At 40.7% G+C, this 23032-nt stretch overlaps 1 protein-coding gene across 1 annotated transcript in view; it reads left to right on the plus strand.

Annotated features, from left to right (window-relative positions):
- NME7 (NME/NM23 family member 7) overlaps window positions 1-23032 on the plus strand; it is an 83359-nt gene that overhangs the window by 10346 nt on the left and 49981 nt on the right. Inside the window, exons 5-7 of the mRNA XM_086622821.1 lie at window positions 4430-4480; window positions 6831-7038; window positions 10354-10459. Coding sequence (XP_086478947.1) covers window positions 4430-4480; window positions 6831-7038; window positions 10354-10459 — 365 coding nt within the window. The remainder of the gene's footprint in view (window positions 1-4429; window positions 4481-6830; window positions 7039-10353; window positions 10460-23032) is intronic.

Raw genomic sequence — 23032 nt, forward strand, 5'->3', positions numbered from 1 at the left:
ATGACTGTATGTCTTCACCTCGTGGCTGCCTGATACAAACCACATTGCTGATTATAACAGCATTGTCTTTAGAGTAGTTGGTTTGTTCTTGGTAAATCCATTGTCTGAATTTGTGCTCTCAGATCCCAAGCTTGTTTGTTTTTGACGAGTGGTGTTCCACAGGGGTCAGTACTGGGACCAGTGCTATTTAACATCTTTGTCGGCGACATGGACAGTAGGATCGAGTGCACCCTCAGCGAGTTTGCAGATGACACCAAGCTGTATGGTGCTGTGGACACGCTGGAGGGAAGGGATGCCATCCAGAGGGACCTTGACAGGCTGGAGAGGTGGGCCTGTGAGAACCTCATGAAGTTCAACAAGGCCAAGTGCAAAGTCCTGCACATGGGTCGGGGCAATCTCAAGAACAAGTATAGGCTGGGCAGAGAATGGATTGAGAGCAGCCCTGAGGAAAAGGACTTGGGAGTGCTGGTGGATGAGAAGCTCAACATGAGCCGGCAATGTGTGCTGTCAGCCCAGAAAGCCAACCGTATCCTGGGCTGCATCCAAAGAAGTGTGGCCAGCAGGTCGAGAGAGGTGATTCTGCCCCTCTACTCTGCTCTCGTGAGACCCCAGCTGGAATACTGTGTTCAGCTCTGGAGTCCCCAACACAAGAAGGACATGGAGCTGCTGGAGCGAGTCCAGAGGAGGGCCATGAAGATGATCCGAGGGCTGGAGCACCTCTGCTATGAAGACAGACTGAGAGAGTTGGGGCTGTTCAGCCTGGAGAAGAGAAGGCTCCAGGGTGATCTTATAGCAGCTTTCCAGTACCTGAAGGGAGCCTAGAAGAAAGCTGGAGAGGGACTTTTTACAAGGGCATGTAGTGATAGGACAAGGGGCAATGGGTTTAAACTGAAAGAGGGGAGATTTAGATTAGATATAAGGAAGAATTTTTTTTTCGGTTGAGGGTGTTGAAGCACTGGAACAGGTTGCCCATAGAAACTGTGGCTGCCCCATCCCTGGAAGTGTTCAAGGCCAGGTTGGATGAGGCGTTGAGCAACCCGGTGTAGTGGAGGGTGTCCCTGCCCATGGCAAAGGGGTTGGAACTAGATGATCTTTGAGGTCCTTTGCAACCCAAACCATTCTATGATTCTATGACTGGAAGTCCCAGGCAAAGCAAATGATCTTCTGATGTTGTTGCAGGCTTGGACAGATTTTACTCATGCATCTTCCTAATCCCCCCACTGTTGTTCGCTGTTCTCCACTTATCTTGTTGAGCCACGAGATTTAAAAAAAGGCATGGTGCAGAGGAAGGAAAGCGTAATTTACCCTAGAAGACTTCCCCAAAGTTACTGCACTATTTCTCCATTGCTGCTTTGCCAAACCTGTTCGTATATAACATGTCTTTGAAAAGAAAAGCTATCTGTCTTACATAAAACCATTTTCATGTGTTCTTATGGTTTCTATGTGAGGTCAGGAACAATTTTCCCCTATCTCAAAACCTTTTTGACTTTCCAAAATACTGATAAAACAGCTATGTGACTTCTCCTCTTGTCTCTGCGTTCACTTACTGCAATGTTTGGTGATACTGGTCCCAGGTCCTCCCTCAAACAACTCGAGTTTGTGAGTTCAATCAGGTTTCTAATTCTGATTGCAATTCACAGTGTCTTTCAAGCCAGCTTTTTTTTGGCTTGCTCTCCTGCAGTCTGAGAGATTTGATCCCGAAGTGTTGCGCTGGGTGGTTCTGTATTTCAGTGTCTGTCTGAAATCTTGAAGAACTGTTGAGCCAAGTCATGTGCTTTAGAATTGACTCACACTGAAGGGAAGAAACTTTGAGACTTGAACTTTTACTGCCTACTGCTGTATAAAAGTTTCTGCTTGTCTTGTATAGTTGAAAATAATTGTTAATAAGTGCAAGATTGCGCTGTGATAGTGGATATATTTAAAATAACATCTTGAGTATTTGTGGTTTCTCCACATACTATATACTCTTTCTTGGGACAGTGCCATTTTAAAATGATAGAACTATAGCTTTGCCAAAGTCTTCTACCCTTGGATCTCTGCAGGCATTCTTGTTCGAACCAGCATCATCATCTACTGCTTTTTTTGAAGGGATTATTACTGACATTTGTCTGGCAGTAACTATTAAATAGATTCATGCCCTCTGTAAAAATGTTAGCCAAGATATGAAAATGAGGGCAGGCACCTGCTTGGATAGGTCAGCTCCCCAGTCTCTTCATTTAATCATATGTCAGTTCACTCTGTTACTCCCAGATGAACACTGTTTTCCAGCCTTTAAAAGCAGAGAACTAATGAGAGAGATAAATGAAAAAGGAACTAAGTTACACAACACAACTGCAGTTTTGTGTTTATTGCAATAGGAATTCTTAACTGAGTAGTAGAACTCACTTTGTTTCAGAAACATATCTCTCAACTATTTCTTTGCATTCAGAAATTACAATACTTAATCTGTTTTCATATTTTCATATTTGCTTTCCAAAATTATTCGGTGAATTAGTTTCAGAAGAGGATTTTCTGTTGAAATAGTGAATTATAAGCAAAAACTGTAAAGACTATTTGCAGAATGTAGGTTTGAAGCTTGAGATTGCAAGAATTCTTGTGACTAGCATAATTTTAAAATTATGTTTCTGCCTTAGTCATGAAATGGAAGGCAAGTGTATTAGCTGTATGGTCAGTGCCTTTTGAATTTTGAATGACTCATACTTACACTGAACTGAAAACAACAAACCAGGAATTACTCAGTTCCAATGAGCAGGTGGTCATTTTGATAAAATGCTGGAGAAAGCTGTGACTGTTAACATACCTGCCAAGGTTAGGGAAATTAAATTCTTCTTAGTTTCTTCTTGAGGTTATTTCTTTCCTCTGGCAATATTGGGCTTAGGTCTGGACTGCAAATGGGAGAGAGATGTGAAAAGTTGCATTGCAGATGACAGAACCGTGCTTTTGTTCAGACTTAGAATCTGTTATTTGAAAAACATGCAGGTAATTTCTTTCAGAAAAGAGGGCTGCTCAAAGTAAGCAAAATTATGGAGACCAGAAAAGATCAGAAGACTGTTTCTGCATGTAAAAACTATATTTTCCAAGTGGGAATCTTTTAGTCTCCCTGCAGCTCTGCATTGATTATGAACTTTGTACTCAGACTAAGGGTGAGCAATATTGCTTGTTTTCACCTGTCAGTTCTCCGGAAGAACTTGTCCTTCTCCACAAATTCCAGCTTCAGAAAGTGGTACACACCAGGATTTGGAGGAAGCCAAGACCAAGCCTGCACTTCTGAACTGAAATTTCGAAGCTGAAGCTGCAAAATAACAGGGCTAGACTTGAAAACACTCATGGATTTTTCTAGCTGTTGCCATGCAAAAAAAAAAAAAAAAAAAGCAGTGCAGTAAGCAAGAGTTAAACACGAGAAGCAGCTGGAGAAAAAAGCAGGGAAGAGAGTAGGTTGGCTAGCTGCAGGGGGTGGTGGGGTGAAAAGCCACAGGACAGTACCCACCGGTGGGTGGATGGTGGGTCTGCACCATGGTCCCTAAATTTTGCATAGCGGGGTAGCTGAGCCCGGTGCTGCTAGCAGCGTGGCTGTGGGGCGATGCAGAGCTTGGAGAGGGCCACAATGCTGTCTGAAAAAGGGGTCTTTTTGCTTCCAGTACCTGAGTAAAGGCCAACAGCTGTGGTACAGACATACTGTGTATGCCTGGGGGCTTTTATTTGCCTGGCAATGTAAGGACCCTTCCTCATTACAGAAACTGCATTGCTTTGGGAGGAATCAGTGTGTAGTAACTGCTGTGTTCCCTGAGGGGAAGTGCAAGACCAAATTGAGTTTTCAAGTGGGAAACTGTGGGAGAAAGTAAGCTTTAATCTGAACGGCATTGTGCTGTCTGTGTGATTTGTAACATTTGAGGATACTGAATAGAAACCGGGTTATGCAATATTCTGCTGTGCACCAGTGGACTTGATAGGGAAATAAGTTCTATTTGTTTATTTGTGCTTTAAAACCAACCTTCATTAACCAACATACATGCTCAAACTGACATGAAAGACGAAAACAACATGACAGTGAATGGCTTGGCAGGAAGGTGACACTGCTGTATTTATTTCTCAACCTGAGAGTGTGGGGACCATCGGCGACCCTGAAAATCCATGCTACAGACTTCAGTAACTACTTCCTTCGCAGAGCAGGAGCATAAGGAGCAGTCAGCTACAAGCCTCACCTGTAGCTGCACTAAATATAATGGGAAATTAAATGTAGTTTCTGTTGTTGGGCATGAACACCCCGCACGCTATCCAGCTTGGGAAGACGTTACCTGTAGAAACATGTTGATGAATGATAGTTTGTGGTTTTCAGGGTTTTTATATATGTATATATCTCTCTATATATGTATATCTGTGTGTATATCTCTATCTAGATACCTATGTCTGTATCTTTTTACTCTTCCAGAAAAGAAGCAGCTGATTTCTACGTAGACCATCAATCAAAACCTTTTTATAAGTAGGTATATCAATTTCAGCTTGAAATGTATTAAGCTTATTTATTGAATGCACAGGATTCATTTACCGTATGTGGTACTGCAGGACCATGGGAACATCAGATCTTGTCTTAGTTGAGTGGAGCCCTTTGCAAAGTATGCACCCTGTTCATCTTCCTCCAGGGAGAGATCCTTATTTCAGCTATCCAGGGTTTTAACTCACACTCTTTACAGCCTGGTGATATCAGGGGAATGTCTTTGGTCTCTCAGAAGTGAAAATGTTCCTAGTGAGGCGAAACTTCAAAGCCAAGGGAGGAAGCATCTTCAAGATCAGGGTGGAGCTTGTAGGTAATGAGAATTAGGGGGAAATGCTCAGCTGTGAGAATTCATTTGGTAGCAAGTACCCCAAATCATAAGTAACTGAAAGGATAGTGCGTGGGGCAGTTGTTTACTGTACTGCTACCCTTGAACAAAATGTCGAACTTCCATGATGCTAGACTGCTCCACCTAACATGAAAAATCATGATTGACCAGATTGAAGCTTATGACCCAAAGATTGTGTTGTTTCTACTTTGCCTGAAAGTGCCAACAAACAACTTTCTTTTCCTCCCTCTGGATTTGGTGGTCTGCCTCTTTTAGGAAGAGAGTGCAGCTCTGCCTTTTGTTTTTTCAGCCATGTTGGAACCTGGATTTACACTTAGTTGGTCAAAAGACATGTTTTCAGTACTCTAATGAAATGCTTGAGTATTAGGATCTGCCAGCTGCTCTCCTGCAACAGCAACTGATTTATTGTGGGTCCAAACTCAAGCTCTTCATGGAGACGTGGCCTCAGGCTGTTCTGACCATGCTGGAGATCAGAGGAAGATTTAGAATTGCCTTTTCTTTGCTGAGTAAGCCTGCTTGAATATGTTGATAAACAAGCAAGAATTTTGCCTGTAGTGTTATTTCACAGATGTCTATCTACAACAATACTAACTAGCTGCGGAACTGTAGCCTTCGTCCACTGTGATGTGCCTGTCTCCCATCCTGCAGTTCTATTGGCTACGTCTTCTGTATAGGATTTTTCTCTAAATTAGAAACAAATGGTTATAAAGGATTACAAATCAAATAGAGCAAGAACCTTCAAGGCAGTGAAATGTGAAATCTCTGACTCATCTATATTTAGCATTATATTACTTGTCCTTAAATTCAGATTTAATTTTCAAAATCATGAGTCAATATAAGTCTAGTGAATAGTAGGAAAAAATAGCAGTTCTACTTGTTTGGAAAATAATGTTTTTCATATTAAATAATTTAATTTAAAAAATTTATTTAATATTTAGAATTAGTCTGCATAGTAAGCAGTGTTGTAGAAATTGCTTTTTTCTTGGGTGTATGTATGTCTAAGCCATTTAACTGTGTGCTAAACAAGCAGTCTCTGGCCAACAGATCCCGAGTTCCAGTAACTTCTCCCTGTGTAGTTTCTTCATGTTTATGTAACTTTTCATAATTTGATATTCCTTTAGCAAAGAACTAGTAGGATTTCTCTTCTTGCCAACTGATCATTGCATAAATGATCATTAGGAAGAAGATGGTTGGAGAAGCATGCACATCCACAGTTATAATTGTGTAAAGCTCTTTCTTTAAGTAGTACAAAAGCATTGAATCAACTTTCTCCTTTGTTGGTTCTGTCCAGACTATTACGGCGTTTTGTTTGTTTTTTAAATATAATATAGTTTGGGTTTCCAATTTTGGGTGGTTGTTTTCCATGTCAGTGAGTTGGTGAAGAGAGGAGGCAGGCTGCTCCTGACAATCTTTTCTCCCTACTCAGATTCATCCTATTAAAATCAGTTGACTTCTGCTTATGCCAGCATATGATAACTTACTTTGTGGTTAAGTCCCAGCTCATCTGCAAACTTTCCAAACTTTGCTTCTGTCTTCTCTGCCACTTTGGATTTTGGCTGGGCAAAATCCATGAGAGCAATCCATGGGCTAGTGAAGCAATATGTCCTGACAGCAGTTCTGGAGTTGTGTCACTGGGGAGCACACACAGGGCATGTGTGATGTTCCTGAAATCCTGCTGTGCAGAAGGGACATGTGTAGGAACCTTCCTGTCAGGCAAATATCTTTTAAAAATTCTTTTGAAATCTAACATACTACACAGTAGCTTGAGTGAGTGTGTGTTATGTGGTTCTTTTTCTACAATCATAGTAAGATGTGAATGTGTGTGCATGACCTAGTCCAACTTCCTACTCAAAGCAGAGCCAGCTTCAAAGTTAGATCAGGATGCTCAAGGCCTTGCTGAGTTGAGTTCTGATCATCTCTACTGAACCATATGTTTTTGTTGGTTTTAATTTGTAACGTGGATCACCATGTGCTGTTTCCATTTTGCAGTGAGCTTCTCCAGTTTATAACGAGTGGTCCCATTGTTGCTATGGAAATCTTAGGAGATGATGCGGTTTGTAAATGGAAAACATTACTGGGGCCAGCAAACTCTGCAGTGGCTCAGACTGATGCACCAGACAGCATTAGAGCGAACTTTGGACATGATGGCCTAAGAAATGCAGCTCATGGCCCTGATTCGGTTGCTTCAGCTGCTCAAGTAAGTTTTTGACTGTGTTTGTTGACTGAGGTTTATTTTTGCTTGATTTGGTAACAGCTGGGTCAGGAATTCCTCATTTTTTTTTTCCCTACTTGAGTTCAGAACTAGTTTAGATATTCTTCATGGATCTTTTTTAGCATGGAAAAATAACTGTCTGAAAACAGCAGTTTCGTTTATCTCTGTCACAAAGGGGAACCTTGGGCACTTGGATCAGGAGAGCATGCCTGGTCGTTTTCAGTGACTTCTGTACATCACAAACATTGAGTTAATTGCATAGTCTGCGTAATCTGCCTATAGCCTACCAATGTTGGTCATAAAAAGAAAGAGATTAAATAATTAAATCCTTTTGTGCCCTCCTGTGTTTCGCTTATCTGTTCTCCTCCACAGTCCTCACTAGTCCTCTGCCTTCAGCCTACTTTCCTCTGCTGTCAGTGTTCGGAACGAATAATTATGAGAACAGGCCACTTTGTATTGCTTTGTGTTTTGAGAGGTAATACAGTGGTCCTGACTTTGAGGAGTTCAATTCTCTTTTGCTTTGTTTGCAGTGTGTCTTTTCATAGTGCTAAGAAAAAGCCCTGGGAGTAGGTGATAGATATTACCAGCATTTCTGCAGAACTGAGGTGACTATTTCTGTGTGGTGTTGTGGGGTAGATATGCTGATGTATGATGGTAAGAATAAAGTTTACCTCATGATTGATTGGTATTGCACTGTGGTATCTTAGCTCTAGACCAGTGAGGGAAAGATGCCAGTTGATCCTAGTCTTTCCTCTGTTTAAATTGGAAGAGCTGCAATAGCACAGCTGGAGAGAGACCTGCCCTGGAATACCTAATAAGCTCCCAAGTGCTGTATAATAGAAAATATACGTAGAGATTATATCCTGGTGGTGAGGGCAGAGTTGGTTAACCTCTTCTTCTGGCTGGCTAGTAGGCAGTGTGGCATAGTAAGCTAACTGCAGAGCAGTGGATTTCTGCTGGTCAAGCACTCATCTCACTTACCTGCACTGTGCCTGGGCTGCTGGATTCTCCGCGTGTGCCTCTGGTTTTGACAAGAAATCTCATGCTGGACCTGAAGTACTTTTTCTGCTGGCAGATTTGATGAAGATGGTGCGTAGTCAGAAGGAGTTTGGGTGAAATTGATATTTTCTGATGAAGGAGAATTTTAATCAGAAAAGTCTTTGTAGTTCTGGTTAAAAAGCTAAATGTCTTCATATATAGGGTGAAAGTTTCTCCTTGTTCCTGTGTACTGCCATGACAACTGTGCCACCTTTTGAACCAAGAGTGTAGAAAAGAGTATCTATTAGCATAAGATTTTGATTAGAAGCATAAGCATAAGTATGTGCTTTGGCTTAAGTTTGTTGTCCTTTTCACATTTCATTATTTTTGAAATGCTGTTTGAAGGCCCCATTCATCTGCAGCATTTTTATGACTGTGAGATTATTTTGCCGAACTTTTGCAGGTGTGCGCATCTTTTGTGGTGTTACTGACACCAATCTTCAATAAATCAACCAAAATTGTTGATTTGATACCCTTGTGCCTGTTTTAGTTTAGTAGGCCCAGTATTACATGGCTGTATAGCAGTTCCCATGGAAACTAGTTGGCTGCACCTTCCAGAAGCTTTTTAGTAAAGAAATACAAGATAAAGGGACCTAAATGAACTCTTCTGAAGGAAAACCAAAGTCCCAACCACTTCTAATGAATGTATTGTAACTGAACAGTTCGGAGTGGAAGACTGAGTTGTTCTTTTGGAGGCTAAATGACTAGTGAAAGTATGCCTCCGGTATACTCTAAGCTGGTATCTCTCTGCAGGCTAAATTTGGGAATTTCTTTAGATCAGGAATAAAGGGAAAGGAAAAGAACTTTCATTTTAAGGCTACACTTGGTTTTAGTTTGGCTTTTCATTGTCCTAGTCCTTCAACATTATTTAGTTACTTTCCTTTTGTGATTTTTAATGGATAAAACGATGTGTTAAATACTGTAAATATTTTGCTGCCTTTTCCTGGATGCTTCTTTTAGAGTAAACATTAGTTAACAGAGTAGGAGAAGGCCTTTGAAGCAGGCAGTGTTTTACCAGTAGAAGGATGTAGGAAATGAACCCTTTCGTGTCAGATATGCCCACTTAAAATGCAGGTCATTTGGTAGGAGAAAAACAAAAAACATTTTCCCTTCTATTGAAAGATCCATTAGTTTGAATTGTATAATCGTTCAAGTAAGCATTACAGGAGTCATCAGAGTGCCATGAGCTAAAAACTGGGAGATAGCTAAGTTTGTTCCATCTGAATTGAGCTAGTAAATTAAATGAGACAATTCCAGGAAATGGCATTGCTGCTGTTACACAGGAAAAAATCAGATAGATTCAGTAGTAGTATCTCCAGGATATTATTATTCCCCTTAAATAGAAATTCATCAATTCTCTTCTTGAATTTGACCAATAGGTCTGAAATGGAATCTGTGTTCTGAGCATTTGACTAATGTTTATTGGCAGCTTGTGTAACATATGTGGATAAATCGTATGGAAAAAGTGTGAAGCAGGCAGTCAACAGTGAAAAAGTATCACTGAGGAAAGAAGCCTGGTTGTCAAGCTCAGCCCAGTATGGTCTAAGACCCAAGCTATATGATGCCTGAATAGTGATGGTGGGAAGAAAGGAAGTGATGGGAGACAAAGACATTCTTTTAATTTATCCCAGAAATCAGAGCAATTGAGTTCATCAGCTTCGATTCAGTAAGATAAAAAAAAAAATAAAATCAGGTCAATAAGGCATGAGGAGTGAGTCAACAATTTTACACCAAGTTTAGTTGTTTAAGACAAAAGGAAAAAAAGTTGTGAACAAATGGGATGGAGGTCAGTTTTGTATATGGAAAGAAAAATATTCTGAGAAATGGGTAGTAGTTGCATTTTTGCTCATGTAATGGAAAAGATGATGTGAAAAGAGGGAAGATAAAATATGTGTATTTGGGAGTGGATTGGGAAAGATACTGAGGAAAGAAAGAATTCAGAAAGCTGGGGACACCTCTACCAAGTGATTGTGACAGCTGCATTTTGAGTGCTCTGAATGGAAATGGATTGTGTCACGGAAGTGAAAAGAAAACACATTGCAAGAAATATTCAAATCACGTTTTTATGACTGTAGCAATGGTGTCAGAGAGGGAAATATATATTTGAGAGAATGTTGTAGGGAAAAAGTATTTGTAGCAGAAAAATCGATAATTAAGGTTTATCTTCTGTGACTATGGATACTTCAGATGTTGTTATTTATGATAAAAGCTGATGTATGCAGCTAAATCAAATTAAAATGTATTCAATACAATTGTTTTCAGGAGCTGGAGTTGTTCTTTCCCTCCAGTGGAGGTTGTGGACCAGCCAACAGTGCAAAATTCACAAACTGTACTTGTTGCATTATTAAGCCTCATGCAGTTAATGAAGGTAAGTAATGCAGATAGTGGATGTGGAAGCAGTGTGTGCTTCATTGTATGCATGATCGTTCCTGTGCCCTTTTTTGGGAGAATGAGACTGCAAGAGTACGGGGTGTATTTCATAGTACATGCAAAAGTGTGCAAATACATTGTCTTTCATGTGCCTTTAGTATTTCTGCAGTTCCTTCCATGAAGAGTGGGTCGTGTGCTTTCCATGTGGATATTTGTTAACTTCAGAATAAGGAGTGAGAGGTGAAAAAAAGAACAATACAAACATGTGTGAGCTTTGATGAATCTTACTGTGACAGCTTACCATGTCTTTGCTCCTGTCTGCCCACCGCACTTACCTGCTGGAGGTCAGCATCCCCATGGCAAAGTGAAAGCAGGACACCCGACTGTATTGTAGGGTCTTCCGTTCATGCAGTAACACGTTACATTAAAACTACTCACAGAGGGAGGTTTGTGCTGGTATGAATCTTGTTCTGCTGAATGCAGTGGGGATGGAAAGTAGAAAAGGCTTATTTACTCTACGAAAGTGAGCCAAAGTTCTAAAGCGTTTGCTGGACTCCAGGATGCTTTCTGAGCTGGAGAATGCTCTGTGAGCTCACCATATGAGTTTTGGAAATGTTTAATGCCCAACTGTTACCATGCAAAAAAATAATCTCACTTTTGTTTCCTGTACTTAAATAAAGGACCACGTGTAGGAGCAGAGAGTGCAGTAAAATATTTTGGCTCTGGCACTGCAACAGTATTTTGAGTGCAGAATAAATATTGCCGTGTGAGAGCATTGAGGTTTTTCTTAGTAAGATGCAGAGCACACTGCAACATTTTAATCACTTCTCTGTGGTTAGCTGAAATGGGAAGCAGCAGAAGTGGCCGTAGCAGTTTCCAGGCCTTTCACACCTCAAGTGGGATGTCTGGAGAGCTTGCTGAAAAAAAAATGGCTCTCACAAGAAAGGGTCTCGCACTCACTGCTGATAATATGCCTGTTATCTCTTTGAGGCCTCGCATGGTATCTGCTGCTGCTAAGTCTGCCATGCAGCAAAGACAGTGTGATGCTCCTTTTACAGACATATGGGCAGCAGCTGGAACTGTGATCTTACCTTGTGTCACGGAATGACACAGTATCCAACCAATAGAGGTCAGCTCAATAAAAGTCAGGAGCAATTCGACCAGTCTACCAGCTTCCCAAGAAAGACAATTCCCTTGCATCCGACCCACCTGCCCACCCTGGACAGCCCACTAAGTTGGAGGGTGTTTGCCTGACCTATCCAGGGACCTTGCCGGCAGCACAATGAGTCATCCTCCCTTATATTAAAGTTTCTGGAAACTTATATTCAAACAACAAATTTTAATACTGATGCTTGTGACAGGGTACAGATTCAAAGACAGCCGGTGATAGGGACTGACTGCAAAAATAGATTTGATTTAGAACAATATAAACTAGAACTGATCAGTGATAATACTCAATAGCTAGCAAAATGTTAGTAAGTACATGCACATAACACAGAGCTCTCACCCAACAGGCGTCCCAACTCTGGGGGAGAAGAGAGGTTCAGCCCGTTGACTGATCCCAGACGTTTCGATGGAAGTCTTCGCCCCTAACATCCCCCTTCTCTTTAGCCATTTTATACTATTTCTTTACTTTTAGGTGGAGCTTTGAGTGACTCTAGTCATACATATTATAATGACATTATAATGAGCAAAGTTCAGCTTCAGGGCACGATCCCACCATTGTGGTTGAGGAGGCAGTTGCGATCCATCTTTTTTGACAGCAATTGTGCTGTTATCTTCTGAAAACAGGGACAAGTCGTGGTACCTCCGCACCACTCTACTCCCCATTTCAGGGATATTGCATATTCCATCCGGCCAGATGCAGGCCTTAACTGTTTCTTGGAACAGCAACTGTGTATCACCTCAAAGCTGCTCTAATATTACAGCTCATTGTTTAAGATGTAAGCTGAACTTTGGGGGACAATATTCTCCCATTCCCCCAATTTCTGTTATTTTTCCACACCTTGCTAAATGTTTGCAGAGGACAAACTTTTCTATGGCAGGATTGTTGGAGTCCTTAGTTTGATTGTCAAAATAGCAAAGTGAGTGGTTGAGCGGCTTGAGCTGTGCTTTCTTAGACTTCAGGTATAGTTTCTATTACATATGGAGGCTTAGACTCTCTCTCTTAGTGAGCTCAGGTTTTTCCTTCCTACTTTTAATCTTAATTTCTATAGATTTCATAGTGCCCTGTCTGTTACTTTCTTTCTCTTTTCTTGAACTTCTCAGAATTTTTCTGAATCACCAAAGGACAAGTTCTGGCCCTGTTTGCACTCCCCTCTGTGAATGCGAGTGTCTTGGGGAGGTGGGGATGGTGAGAAAGAGATACAGGTACAGATAAACAGAAAATGTAAGTATACATCCAGCTTTGCAATGTGAGCACTAGAAAGACTGGACTAAAATTGAGTTTAATATCCACTATATAGTCCTTTTTCTCACACCATAGAGGGCTGGAAAGGCAGACTGCAGCTGCCAAACAGCAACTAAACTTTGAAAGACAAAGTGTGTCTTGCGTGAGCATTCTGCACCCATGCAGCTTTGATTACTACCCTCAACAGAATGGAGAAATCAAACTTGAATTTTCTGAGTCAACAAAGTGTTTTATCAGTTCTAAATTAATATCAAGAATGATAGAATTCAGGGGCTGGCTATACTTTTACCTCACTAACCTCTGTTGTTCCTGCCTGTTGTCTCCAGTGTGAGTTTGAGCGTTTCAAAGGCCACAGGTGCTGCATCTCTTAAAGAGATTGAGACTGAGGTGGTCCTGTAAAACTTTCCAGAGTTTTGGCTTATGATGGGGAGTTGAGCTTAGGGAAGGGAAGAGTCACTGTGGCTGGACAATGACCACCTGAGAGCACTGGTGTGGCTTCATAGTGCAACTGGGCTGTTTCCAGTCTGCAGTGTGAGGCAAGATGAATCCTTCTTCACAAGGGCTGCAGGAACTCTCCAGCATCAGCCCAAGGGGCCAGGAGGGTCGCAGAGGAAAGGATTTGGCTTTCTTAACCTGTCCTCTTCTGTCTTCCTTAGTCTTTCTCGTGTTGTTCTTCAGCCTATTTTATGAGTAACTAAAAATATCACTGAGTGGCATCTCTTTTGGTATGCTTGGTCTTCTTATAAAGCACTTTGCGTCGTCACAGTTGGAAGAACCACACGCAACAGAGTAGAGAGCTGCGCGCTAGCTTTGCAATAGTTTTTTGAAGTCTTAATTCTGAAACTACTCTCTTATGATTAAACTGCCTCCTTTAAAGTTGAAGGAACATAGCCTTTGCCTCCTATAGATTTTAAAGCTTTTCAAGTTTTGAGCATGCTGTGTGTCCAGTGGCAGGCTGTCTCTACAGAAATGCCACTGTTCCTCCTTCCCCGTGCAGATTGTTTTGGAGTCAGAGAATAGCATGCTGAAAGGGTTTGGGAGGACCAAACAATCTGCTCAAGAGAACTCCCAGCTGCTTGTCTGAGATAGGCAGACAAGAATGGAGAAGCTTGGCGTTAGGGATTAAAGAGCAGAGACGTGGCAGCGAGGCAGGTTGGCCCCATGGGATTGTGCATCTGTAGGCAGAAAGTTTGAGAAAGGGAAGGCCGACCAGTGTGAGCTCAGCGATCTGCGACAGAGCAGGGACACCCTGCTCTTCTCGTCTCCCTTTTAACAGCTGTTAGCGACTGTGTTCAGTGATACCCAAGACGTTCTTGTTATGCCAGCAACATCTCCTGTATCTCAGTTGAAGAAGGTGCTATAGCAACTAGTGAGCTGCCCTTTTGACAAAATTGCAGGTAGGAGACTGTGTGGTGTTAAAACTAAGCAACTTGCTTACCCCCAGCAACAGTGCTTCTAGCTATGGCTGTCCACCCTCCTGTTTCGGGTGAGCAAAATGTAAGTGGAAACACAGCAGCTGGAGAGGAAAGAAAATCCTGTGTGGCCATCAGTGTGAGAAGGTGGTTTGGCAGAGGCACGGAGAGGAATTTGTGTGGGTCAAAGCAGCAGAGCCTTGTATGCATTGTAGATTTGGTTTGTGCTCCACAATTTTTCAGTATTGAGTATCAAAAAATAAGCCTTTTTGCTATTTCCTATGCTCTGCTGAGGCTTTGAACTTGATTATCTAATTACCATGAATATAATCTGCTCATTACATGTGTACAATTACGTGAAGTTTCACTTACATGCTTGAGCTTATACAGAGCTTTAGTCTTTATTTCTGCAGAAACATTTGACCAAATTCGTGATTTGAATTTGACTTTCTGGTCCTTTTCCCCGTGTTTCTTTTTCCTCCAGAGTCTGTTGCTTAACTGATTCTTGGAAGGAGAAATCCTCCATTTTTGCATCCTAGAAGATGCAACCACAGCTGTAAACAAGAAAGCTTTTCAGTGAGCTTACCTCGCTGTCAAAGGCTGGATCTAATCTCTTGTTGATGCTGATTAATTCTCTGACAGTCCTTTCTTAGAAACTGACTTTGATTATTGCAGAGGGTTTGTAGGGTTCCCACCCAGTGACAGAGCAGTGGAAAATCACTGTTGGTTTTATCTCTGGCCGTGCCGACCCTCTCGTGACGGGCACACAGAGACAGCTGTCGCTAGGCAGCCACAGCAGCGCAGCCCCACCACCTGCAGCAGAACCTGGTCCAGCACTCCTGCACGCGATAAGTCCTGTAAGTGAGAGTGCCCAAAGTGTCTGCCAGGCTGCAGACGAGCCCTGGGGCTTGATAAAAGGTGTCAGGGCAGTTATGTGAAGTTTGACTTCAGCTGCCGACGGTGCTGGTAATGCTGGAGGAGTGGTGTCACCAGAACGTGTGTCATGCATGCCTCTTAAAGAATTAGGGCAATAGCTATTTTGTCAGTCTGGTGTCAGCATAACGTCTTCTGTGGAGGATCAGAGATGGGAAAAGAGCTGGGAAGGCCACTGAGGGGGTGTAGCCCAGCACTCCGGATTAGGCAGCTTTAGCTCATTCTCGAGCAGCTCCTCCCGGTGCAGATGAAGCACTTCCCTGGCTGGCTGGAAAGTTGGCAGTGGCGAGGTGGTTGTGTTTTAACTCTGAAGAGAGTTTCCAAGAGCAGGCCAATTCCTCTTTATTGGGAGCCGAAAGAACACAAAAGCAACCAGATGCTACTCCATGCAGACTTGTTCTGACCAGGGGTGTGTCAGAGAGACACAACGTGGTTTGACCCCTCTTTAATCTGCCACACTTTTCTGTGACTTTTAGCTTCCTCCTTCTCTTCTCCTGACACCAGTTTTCAGTGGAGGAGGATGGTAACTAGTAAGCACAGCTCCTCAGTGTGTTGACTAAGATTGTGGGGCTTAATTGTTTAATAATGGGAGAGTTTTAGTGTGGATCTGTGTTCTGTAACCCATTTGCTTCTTGTGCTGGGAGCTTCTGATAATTCAGATACAATCTGAATTATCTGCAATCGTTTAGACCTTCGCTTTTTGTAATTCTTCTCGTGTTATTAGATCTGGAGGTATTAGCAGTAGTACTCGGAAGCCAAAATTGTAAATGCACTAAAATGGATGAACTTCAGTTTAATGTCTTGAGGACAGTAATGGCTCGACTGTTTTGTTGGCAGAAAGAGCACCTTGTAGATCACTGGGTGGGATTAACTTTAATGTATTTATGTGTAACAGTTTAGTCACGTTTGCTTGTAGGAATTAGAATTTGGTTTTTCATGACTGGTTTAAAGTTTCTTTGATGTGGTTTTTACTTAATTCCTTTGAAAAATGACCAAGGGAAAAATGATGAAAAAGTAGAGGTGATCAGGTTATAAAGGCTGAGGTCAGAAGTTTGTTGTATTTCACATTTAGTACTTAGGTTACTGCACAAAGCTTGAGAGGCAAAATCCTGCCCTCCTTTTTTGCATTCCCAAGCTGAGACATGGGTTCTCCTAAAGTCAGAGTTCTGTCAAAAACAAATTTGGGACTAGAACAGTGCCATGAACTTGAAAAGCAAAACTGCTATTCAGGAGTTCGTTGGGCCTGATACAGATTGAAATGCCTGCCTAGAGATGAGGAAGAAACAGGATTTACTTATGCAGGATCTCAAATGAAGTTACTTTACAAGAGACAGTGGGGAGACAGGGACTAAAATCCATCATTTTAGTAGATTGTATGTCTGACTGCAAACAACTGAAGAGCCGTTCCTGACACTCGTTATGCTCGTTGCTCTTTGAAAGAGAGAAGGCACCACTCTGATGCCTCTGTAGTGTGCAATTGGCCTCTGTGGGGTGCTAAATATGGTTACATGTACAGAGTTAGGAAAGGAAATAAGCTGGAAGAGAAAAAGATGATGGAATACAAGAGGTGCAAATCTGTCATCATTCTCAGGACTAGGTATCTCTATCATTGTTTTTTATCATGATGATTTGTATTCATTAGGTAAGATTTTTGAAAATTGTGAACAAACTCTGGAACTTGGGTTGGGTTTTTTTCACCCTGGGTTTTTAGACGTAAGTTTGAGTGACTCATTATTTTGATTTTCAGGAAACTTAGAAGTAGAACAAGGTTTTCAGAAAGCTGTTTTCTCATATGTGAGAAAAAATGAGGAAAGCAATTTCCTCATAAGTAATCTGAAAGTATATCTTCTGTCTAAGATAAGTATTTGTAAGAGAAAGGTGAAGTGCAGGTGCTGTGGGCTTCACCTCATCGTAGGCAGAACTTTTCTTTGTGTCTTGTCTACAAGGTTGAGTACAAATGGACATCAGTGATAGTCTCCATACACTTAACAATTAGAAGTCTGGGAGGAACTGTTTGAAGATAGAATCCGAAAATGGAAAAAAAAGTGAGATGAACACAAATCTTTGCAGGTCCTTCAAAGAAAAACAGTGGATCATTTGAGGTGTGACCTCTGGATATTTCCACATGCAATATGGCAGTCTTAGTGCTGTGATCATGTGAAAACTACCTAGTAAAGCACTACGCTTTCAGATGCAGGTGTTTTTTTTCAGATGGATTTACTCAAGCAGAAGACATTTATGCAAAATTAAATGTAATTTTTTATTATTTTTTTCCTTGAACATATTATGTAGAGAGTGTTGAAGTGTCTGGTGGTGCTGGGGTTTTGTTTTATTTGTTTGGTTTTGTTCTGTTTAGAGAAACCAGGAAAAAATGATTAAAATAAAAGCAACCTACTTTATTACTTTATCACCATTTTTTAGAAAAAAAATTAGCTTCCATGAGAACAGTAGTCTATCCACTTCCATCGGTGTATTAAATTCTTTGCTGTAGTTGTAATGATGGATATTCATTGCTTGGGATGTTTTTTTTGAAACAAAGACTGTGTTGTTTCTTGATCATTTCCTGCATAGAGTTTTAGTAGCTTGGCATTGGCTTCCCAGCTTAGACTGACTGTGGATTTCAGTGGCTAGTGGGGATGTGACATTTATTTTTTCAAAGTATGAAAAATATATTTTGCATTTGAATTGATTAAGGTAGAGGAGGTGAACTGAATCTAGGAATCCTTTCTGACAGTTAGAGACTGGAAGGAAGAGGAGGAGGTATACTTCAGAGAGCAAACCAGATCAAATGGCACAGCCAGTCCTTACTGAAGCTTTTAAGTATCCGCCTACTACTGAAAAGAGTGTTTCCCAATACTGTTCGGTAGGCTTACATTAGCAGTGCTCCTGCTGCTGAAAATCATCTCTGTGCAGGGAAGATGGTATTAACATTTTATTTTTTAAAAAAGACATTAAGAATGAGTGTTTTATTACTGCATTTTGGGATTTTCATTCTTACAGGGTTAAAGAAAATTCTAAGAGTGGTCAGGGGAATTTCAGGCTAAGGAAACTTCTTTCATGCAAAGGAAACTGATGAATCAAGAGTTATAATTTAAACCATTTAGTGATGATACGATGGACATTTACCAACATGTCTTTTTTGAAGGAAAATATGCTTTGTTGATCTCTGAATTCTCTTAAGTATACTTTCCATAAAAGAAGGTAAAACAGAGCGAGATAGTCTAATTCACTTGAATATCAGTGCCTTTGTCAAAGTCCTTTGCTGTTAGGAAACCAAAATTTGCCTTTAGTAAAGTAATTCGTACGTATAGATCTCTGCAGTGTAGGCATCTGCATAGCTTTAAATGTCTTCTTGAACATTGGGCTGGACATGAGCACATCAAATGAAAAGGCCTTTACAAGTGAAATCTTGTCACCCATCCACGGGCCAGTTCTTGTCAATATTGTCATTAATGATTCGGATGGGGAAGGACAGAGCATGCTTGCAGTGTTTGCAGATGGTACCAAGCACATACTACAGTTTTTGAGGATGTGATCAGACGTCAGAATGTTCTTGATGAACTGCAGAAATGAAGTAATGTGAAGATGATGAAACTGAATATAAACAACTGCATAGCACTACCGTGGAGGAGGGAAAATAAACGCACAGATATAAAATAGAGAAGAACTGACAGGCTAACAGTGAAAAGTCTGCAGATAAATGTTTGGAATAGTGATATATTGTAAGTACAATCGGTGTTCACAATGTTGGAAACACTTTGCGCAGGGTTTTTTTTCAGCAGCTACTTCTGCTCAGTGCTGGTGAGAACCCAACTTGTGTACCATGTCCAGTTTCTGGGCACTCTGTTTCAAAATGAACGCAATCAACTGTGAGCAAAAAAAGTAAGAGATTTAGCCAATGAAAACATCATGGGTTTCATTTATTTAACCTGAGATGGAGAAGACAGGGATGTACAGCTTTCTATATGTAAATTTGGAAAATATGTGCATATTTACTAATTTAGGTGAAAGAAGATTTAGTCTAATCAGTAAGGAAAACTTCAAAGTATAGCACTGGCCTGATACCTGAGGATGTAATGGAACCTTGGTTACCAGAAGTTTTTGAGAACATTTTAGAAAAATTTCTATTTTTCTATGCAGCAATGCATAGTCTAACTTCACTGTACCTTGGAGCGAAAGATAAATATCTTGAAGTTTCTTCTCTTACTGCCCTTTTCAAATCAGAGCATAAAGAGAAAGGCAAGGTATTGTGTCTGAAAGAGCCAAGACGCAGAATGTAGAATATGTGATAGTCCTTTGTCTAGTTGAAAATAAATTATAGAGCTTACAGTATATTTACTATTGATTTAGGACAGTGAGTTAGCAAACCTTCCACAGGAAGTGGAATACAAAATTAGTAAAGGCTGGAGCAGCTTAAGGGCTATCTTCTGAGGGTTTTAAACTCCAGAGTTAAGTTAATTGACAGTGCCGTAGTAGATTAAAATTGTTTTTTATAATTATGGGCATACTGGAAGGCATCGTTTTAACCATTTCCTCTCTGTAACTGTAACCATTCATGAAAAGTCCCATGCACAGTATTCAGTAAGGATAACTAGAAAAAAATAATAATTAGTAAACATACAAATGGTTTGAATTATAATACTGAATGCCATTGTATGGTCCAGTGGTACAGTCTCAAATAAAATATGACATTTAGTTTTGTTCATACTCAATAAATAAATAAAAGTAACTGAAAATCATTATAGCCATAGAAACATTCTCCTGGCCAGCGTGATTGACCATATTCTTTTCAAGTGAGGGTGAGTGTGCTAAAGGAGTACAAAATAATGAACAACTCAAAAGAAGGAAGTAAAAAGAAAAACAAAGCGGATATTTCTTTTTAAGCTTTCTCTTAGCGCAAGAATAATGGAAAAGAAAAACCTAAGCCTTTCTGTTGTTTTTTTTGTTTTGTCTTGTTTTGTTTTTTGTAAACATACATCCATCAGTTTGAGTTCAGCATAACTTTTGCAGGGGTATTGATCTTTCCTTCTCAATCTTTCTTCTTCGAATTCCCTTCTCCGAGGGCACACACTGCACAGGCAAATTGCTGGCTATTTTCTGTAGCCTGGCTGTGATCTTTGACTTGAATTTCTGTATGGGTTTCTGTATCTGAATTTTAAGCGTGACCCTTTGCATCTGTTCCCATGCAAGAACTCCCAGAACAGTTTTTTTTTCCTACAGGTTTTCATCATTTTGTGTCTTAATGCCCTGTCTGGCATTCACAAGTGTGGTCTTGCCTTGTTCATAGTGGTTCAGAAAGTTGCAGCTGGGATTAAGCCTTTGAACCTTCCACCCCCTTTGAATCTTTCTATTGGTTCCCATTCTCAGGCACATCAAATGCCCAGCTGTTTTGGTTTCAAGGTCCCCTAAGATTTTCTGTCTGTATGCATAATTTTTCTTGTGCTAGCATAATGCTGACTGCTATTCTCTGGTAAAGCAGTGGTGATATCTTCTGTCTTCACCCTTTAAGTATTTTCAAATGAATTTTGTTTGTAAAGATTTTCACCAGTGCTGCAGCATTGACAGAGTTCTCTATAAATATCTGTAAAGTTGCCCTCCAAACGTGTGAAGATTCTTAAATAAAGTGCCTAGAGAGAAATGAGGAATGATGGAAAATCATGGATTCTATTACTATGAACAGTATTCTCTCCTAATTTCCTCACATGTTCCTCTTTATTTTCTGTCTGCATCCACTTGTGTTTTTTCCCCCCTCATGGTTAGGTTGGGTAGCTTTTGAGCTCCCCATCTCCTCTCTGTTGGCCCAGTATGGGTGTCTCAGGAGACTCTCCGTCCCTCTGTGACTCGCTGCTCTGTGCTCCAGAGTACAAATACAAAAATGACTGGATATCCTTTATCCTACAGTACACAGCAAGACTGGGAGATCAACAGCTGCAGATGATCACTATGGCCAAACTTTTGGGGAGTCTAGAAATGGTGCATTTATGTTGCATAATAAGAATGCCTAGAGAGTTGCATCATTTCTAAGTAGGAAGAACTCTCTTTTCTTCCTACCTAGGAGGTAGATAAACCTTGTTATTCAGGGAATGAGTTGATCAACTGATGGGAAGAAGTGCACTTTTTGAGAACATCTGTGTCAGCTTCCTACTGCACAGTGTTTTGCAATGTTGTCTGAAACAAAGACTAGTGAGAACTTCAACTGAAATACATTGCAGGAGGGCCCAGTTCCGAGTCCCACTTTTTCCTCTTTTGGAATTCAAAAAGGACTTTGCTCAGAGTCAAGCCTGATCATGATTCTCTGGAGTTTTGGGACAGGACTTTAACACTTGGCAATAAGGAATGAGATAATTTCATTGTACTGTGAAGCAAAATTACATTTTAAAATGTCAAAAATAGACATGAAATGAAATTGCTACTTATAGTTAGTGCTACTTTAAGCATCTGGTACTGGCTACTTCTAGAAGTATGTTACTGGATTAGATGGTTCATTGATCTGATCAGTCTCGGCAGTTTGTGTATTCCTGTCAAAAACCTGTTGTTTTTCCAGAGGAATTATTTATAATTATTGGAAGGGTATTTAAAAAAATGACATTTAGAGGTTGAGATGAGAAAGCTAGTTCTTGACTTGCTTTGAAGGCAGTCTGCTGTCTGGCCTAATAAGCTTTTAACGGTGGAATGGTTGAATCGGGAAACAGGCCAAGAATAAAGGGAAGAGAATGTAACATCCCTAGTTGTAGGGCTGGTGGTTCGTGGTGCGCTGGGACTGACAGGTCCCAGTAACACAGCTGCTACGTTCCATTAATTAAAGTGCTGTTAGGTTAAAAGTGACTTTCATGAACTGTTTTGTTTTGTTCCAATCCATAATTCTGGAAACAGCTGTAATATGTTTCAGTCTGATGTCTTCCCTGCTACTTTCTGCTTCTTAATGAAGCACATTTTTCAAATATTGTCTGTTGTAAAGCAACAAACTGTAGATCAATGTAACTGATGAGGTCTTGATGCTTTATCATTTTATCTGATTAAAATACGTTGGAAGATTATCTGTCCTGTATTAGGTGCGTAGTAACGTAACGCTGCCTAGGAGACGTGAAGCGTGTGCATGCTCTCTCACTCACATATTTGTTAGGATTAGTACTAAATTCCCCTTGGTTGTATTTTGTAATGCTTGTGATTCTTTTGTGCTTTGTGACTGAAAATTCATCATAACTGGTGCCTAATCTGCAGCTTTGATTTGGGTTCTTACTGTAATCACATTTTAAACATGCACTGGCTCAGTTTGAAGGGTCCTTAAAAAGTTTTTTCGCTACAGATCTGGATTTTAAAGTTGAAGACAAATGGGTGAAAGCTGCTGAAATGGCACTCTATGTAATTAGTTCTTCTTTTCCTCTGCCTTATCTGCCCACAAAGGAGAGGGCATGTCCCAATTCAGTCATGCAACTGGCTGAAAGCCTGAAATAGATCCCAGGCTGAGCCTTGAGCTTCCACTCTTCTGTTGCTCAGGGATTGCCTCTGTGCTTTTTGTTTCTATTTTGGTTCAGTTACAATTTGGAAGGAAAGTGTCCATAGGAGAAGGGATATGTATATTGTCTAAACTGGGACAAGGGAGGCCAAGTCACTGGATTTGTAGCTTTGCGCTGCTCCTGGCAACTCACTTATCCTCCTATGCCTCAATTCCCACATCTGCGAAGTGGAGCTAACGTCCCGCTTTGCAAACAGAAATGAAAGCTCATGCCTCTTTCTGAAGGCACTTTGATTTTTTTTTTTTTTTTTTGGCAAGACATCTATCTGTGTAGATTGGTGACAATAATTCCTTTGGTTG

The sequence above is a fragment of the Tauraco erythrolophus genome, chromosome 1, assembly GCF_009769465.1.
Source record: "Tauraco erythrolophus isolate bTauEry1 chromosome 1, bTauEry1.pri, whole genome shotgun sequence".
Classification (NCBI taxonomy): Eukaryota; Metazoa; Chordata; class Aves; order Musophagiformes; family Musophagidae; genus Tauraco; species Tauraco erythrolophus.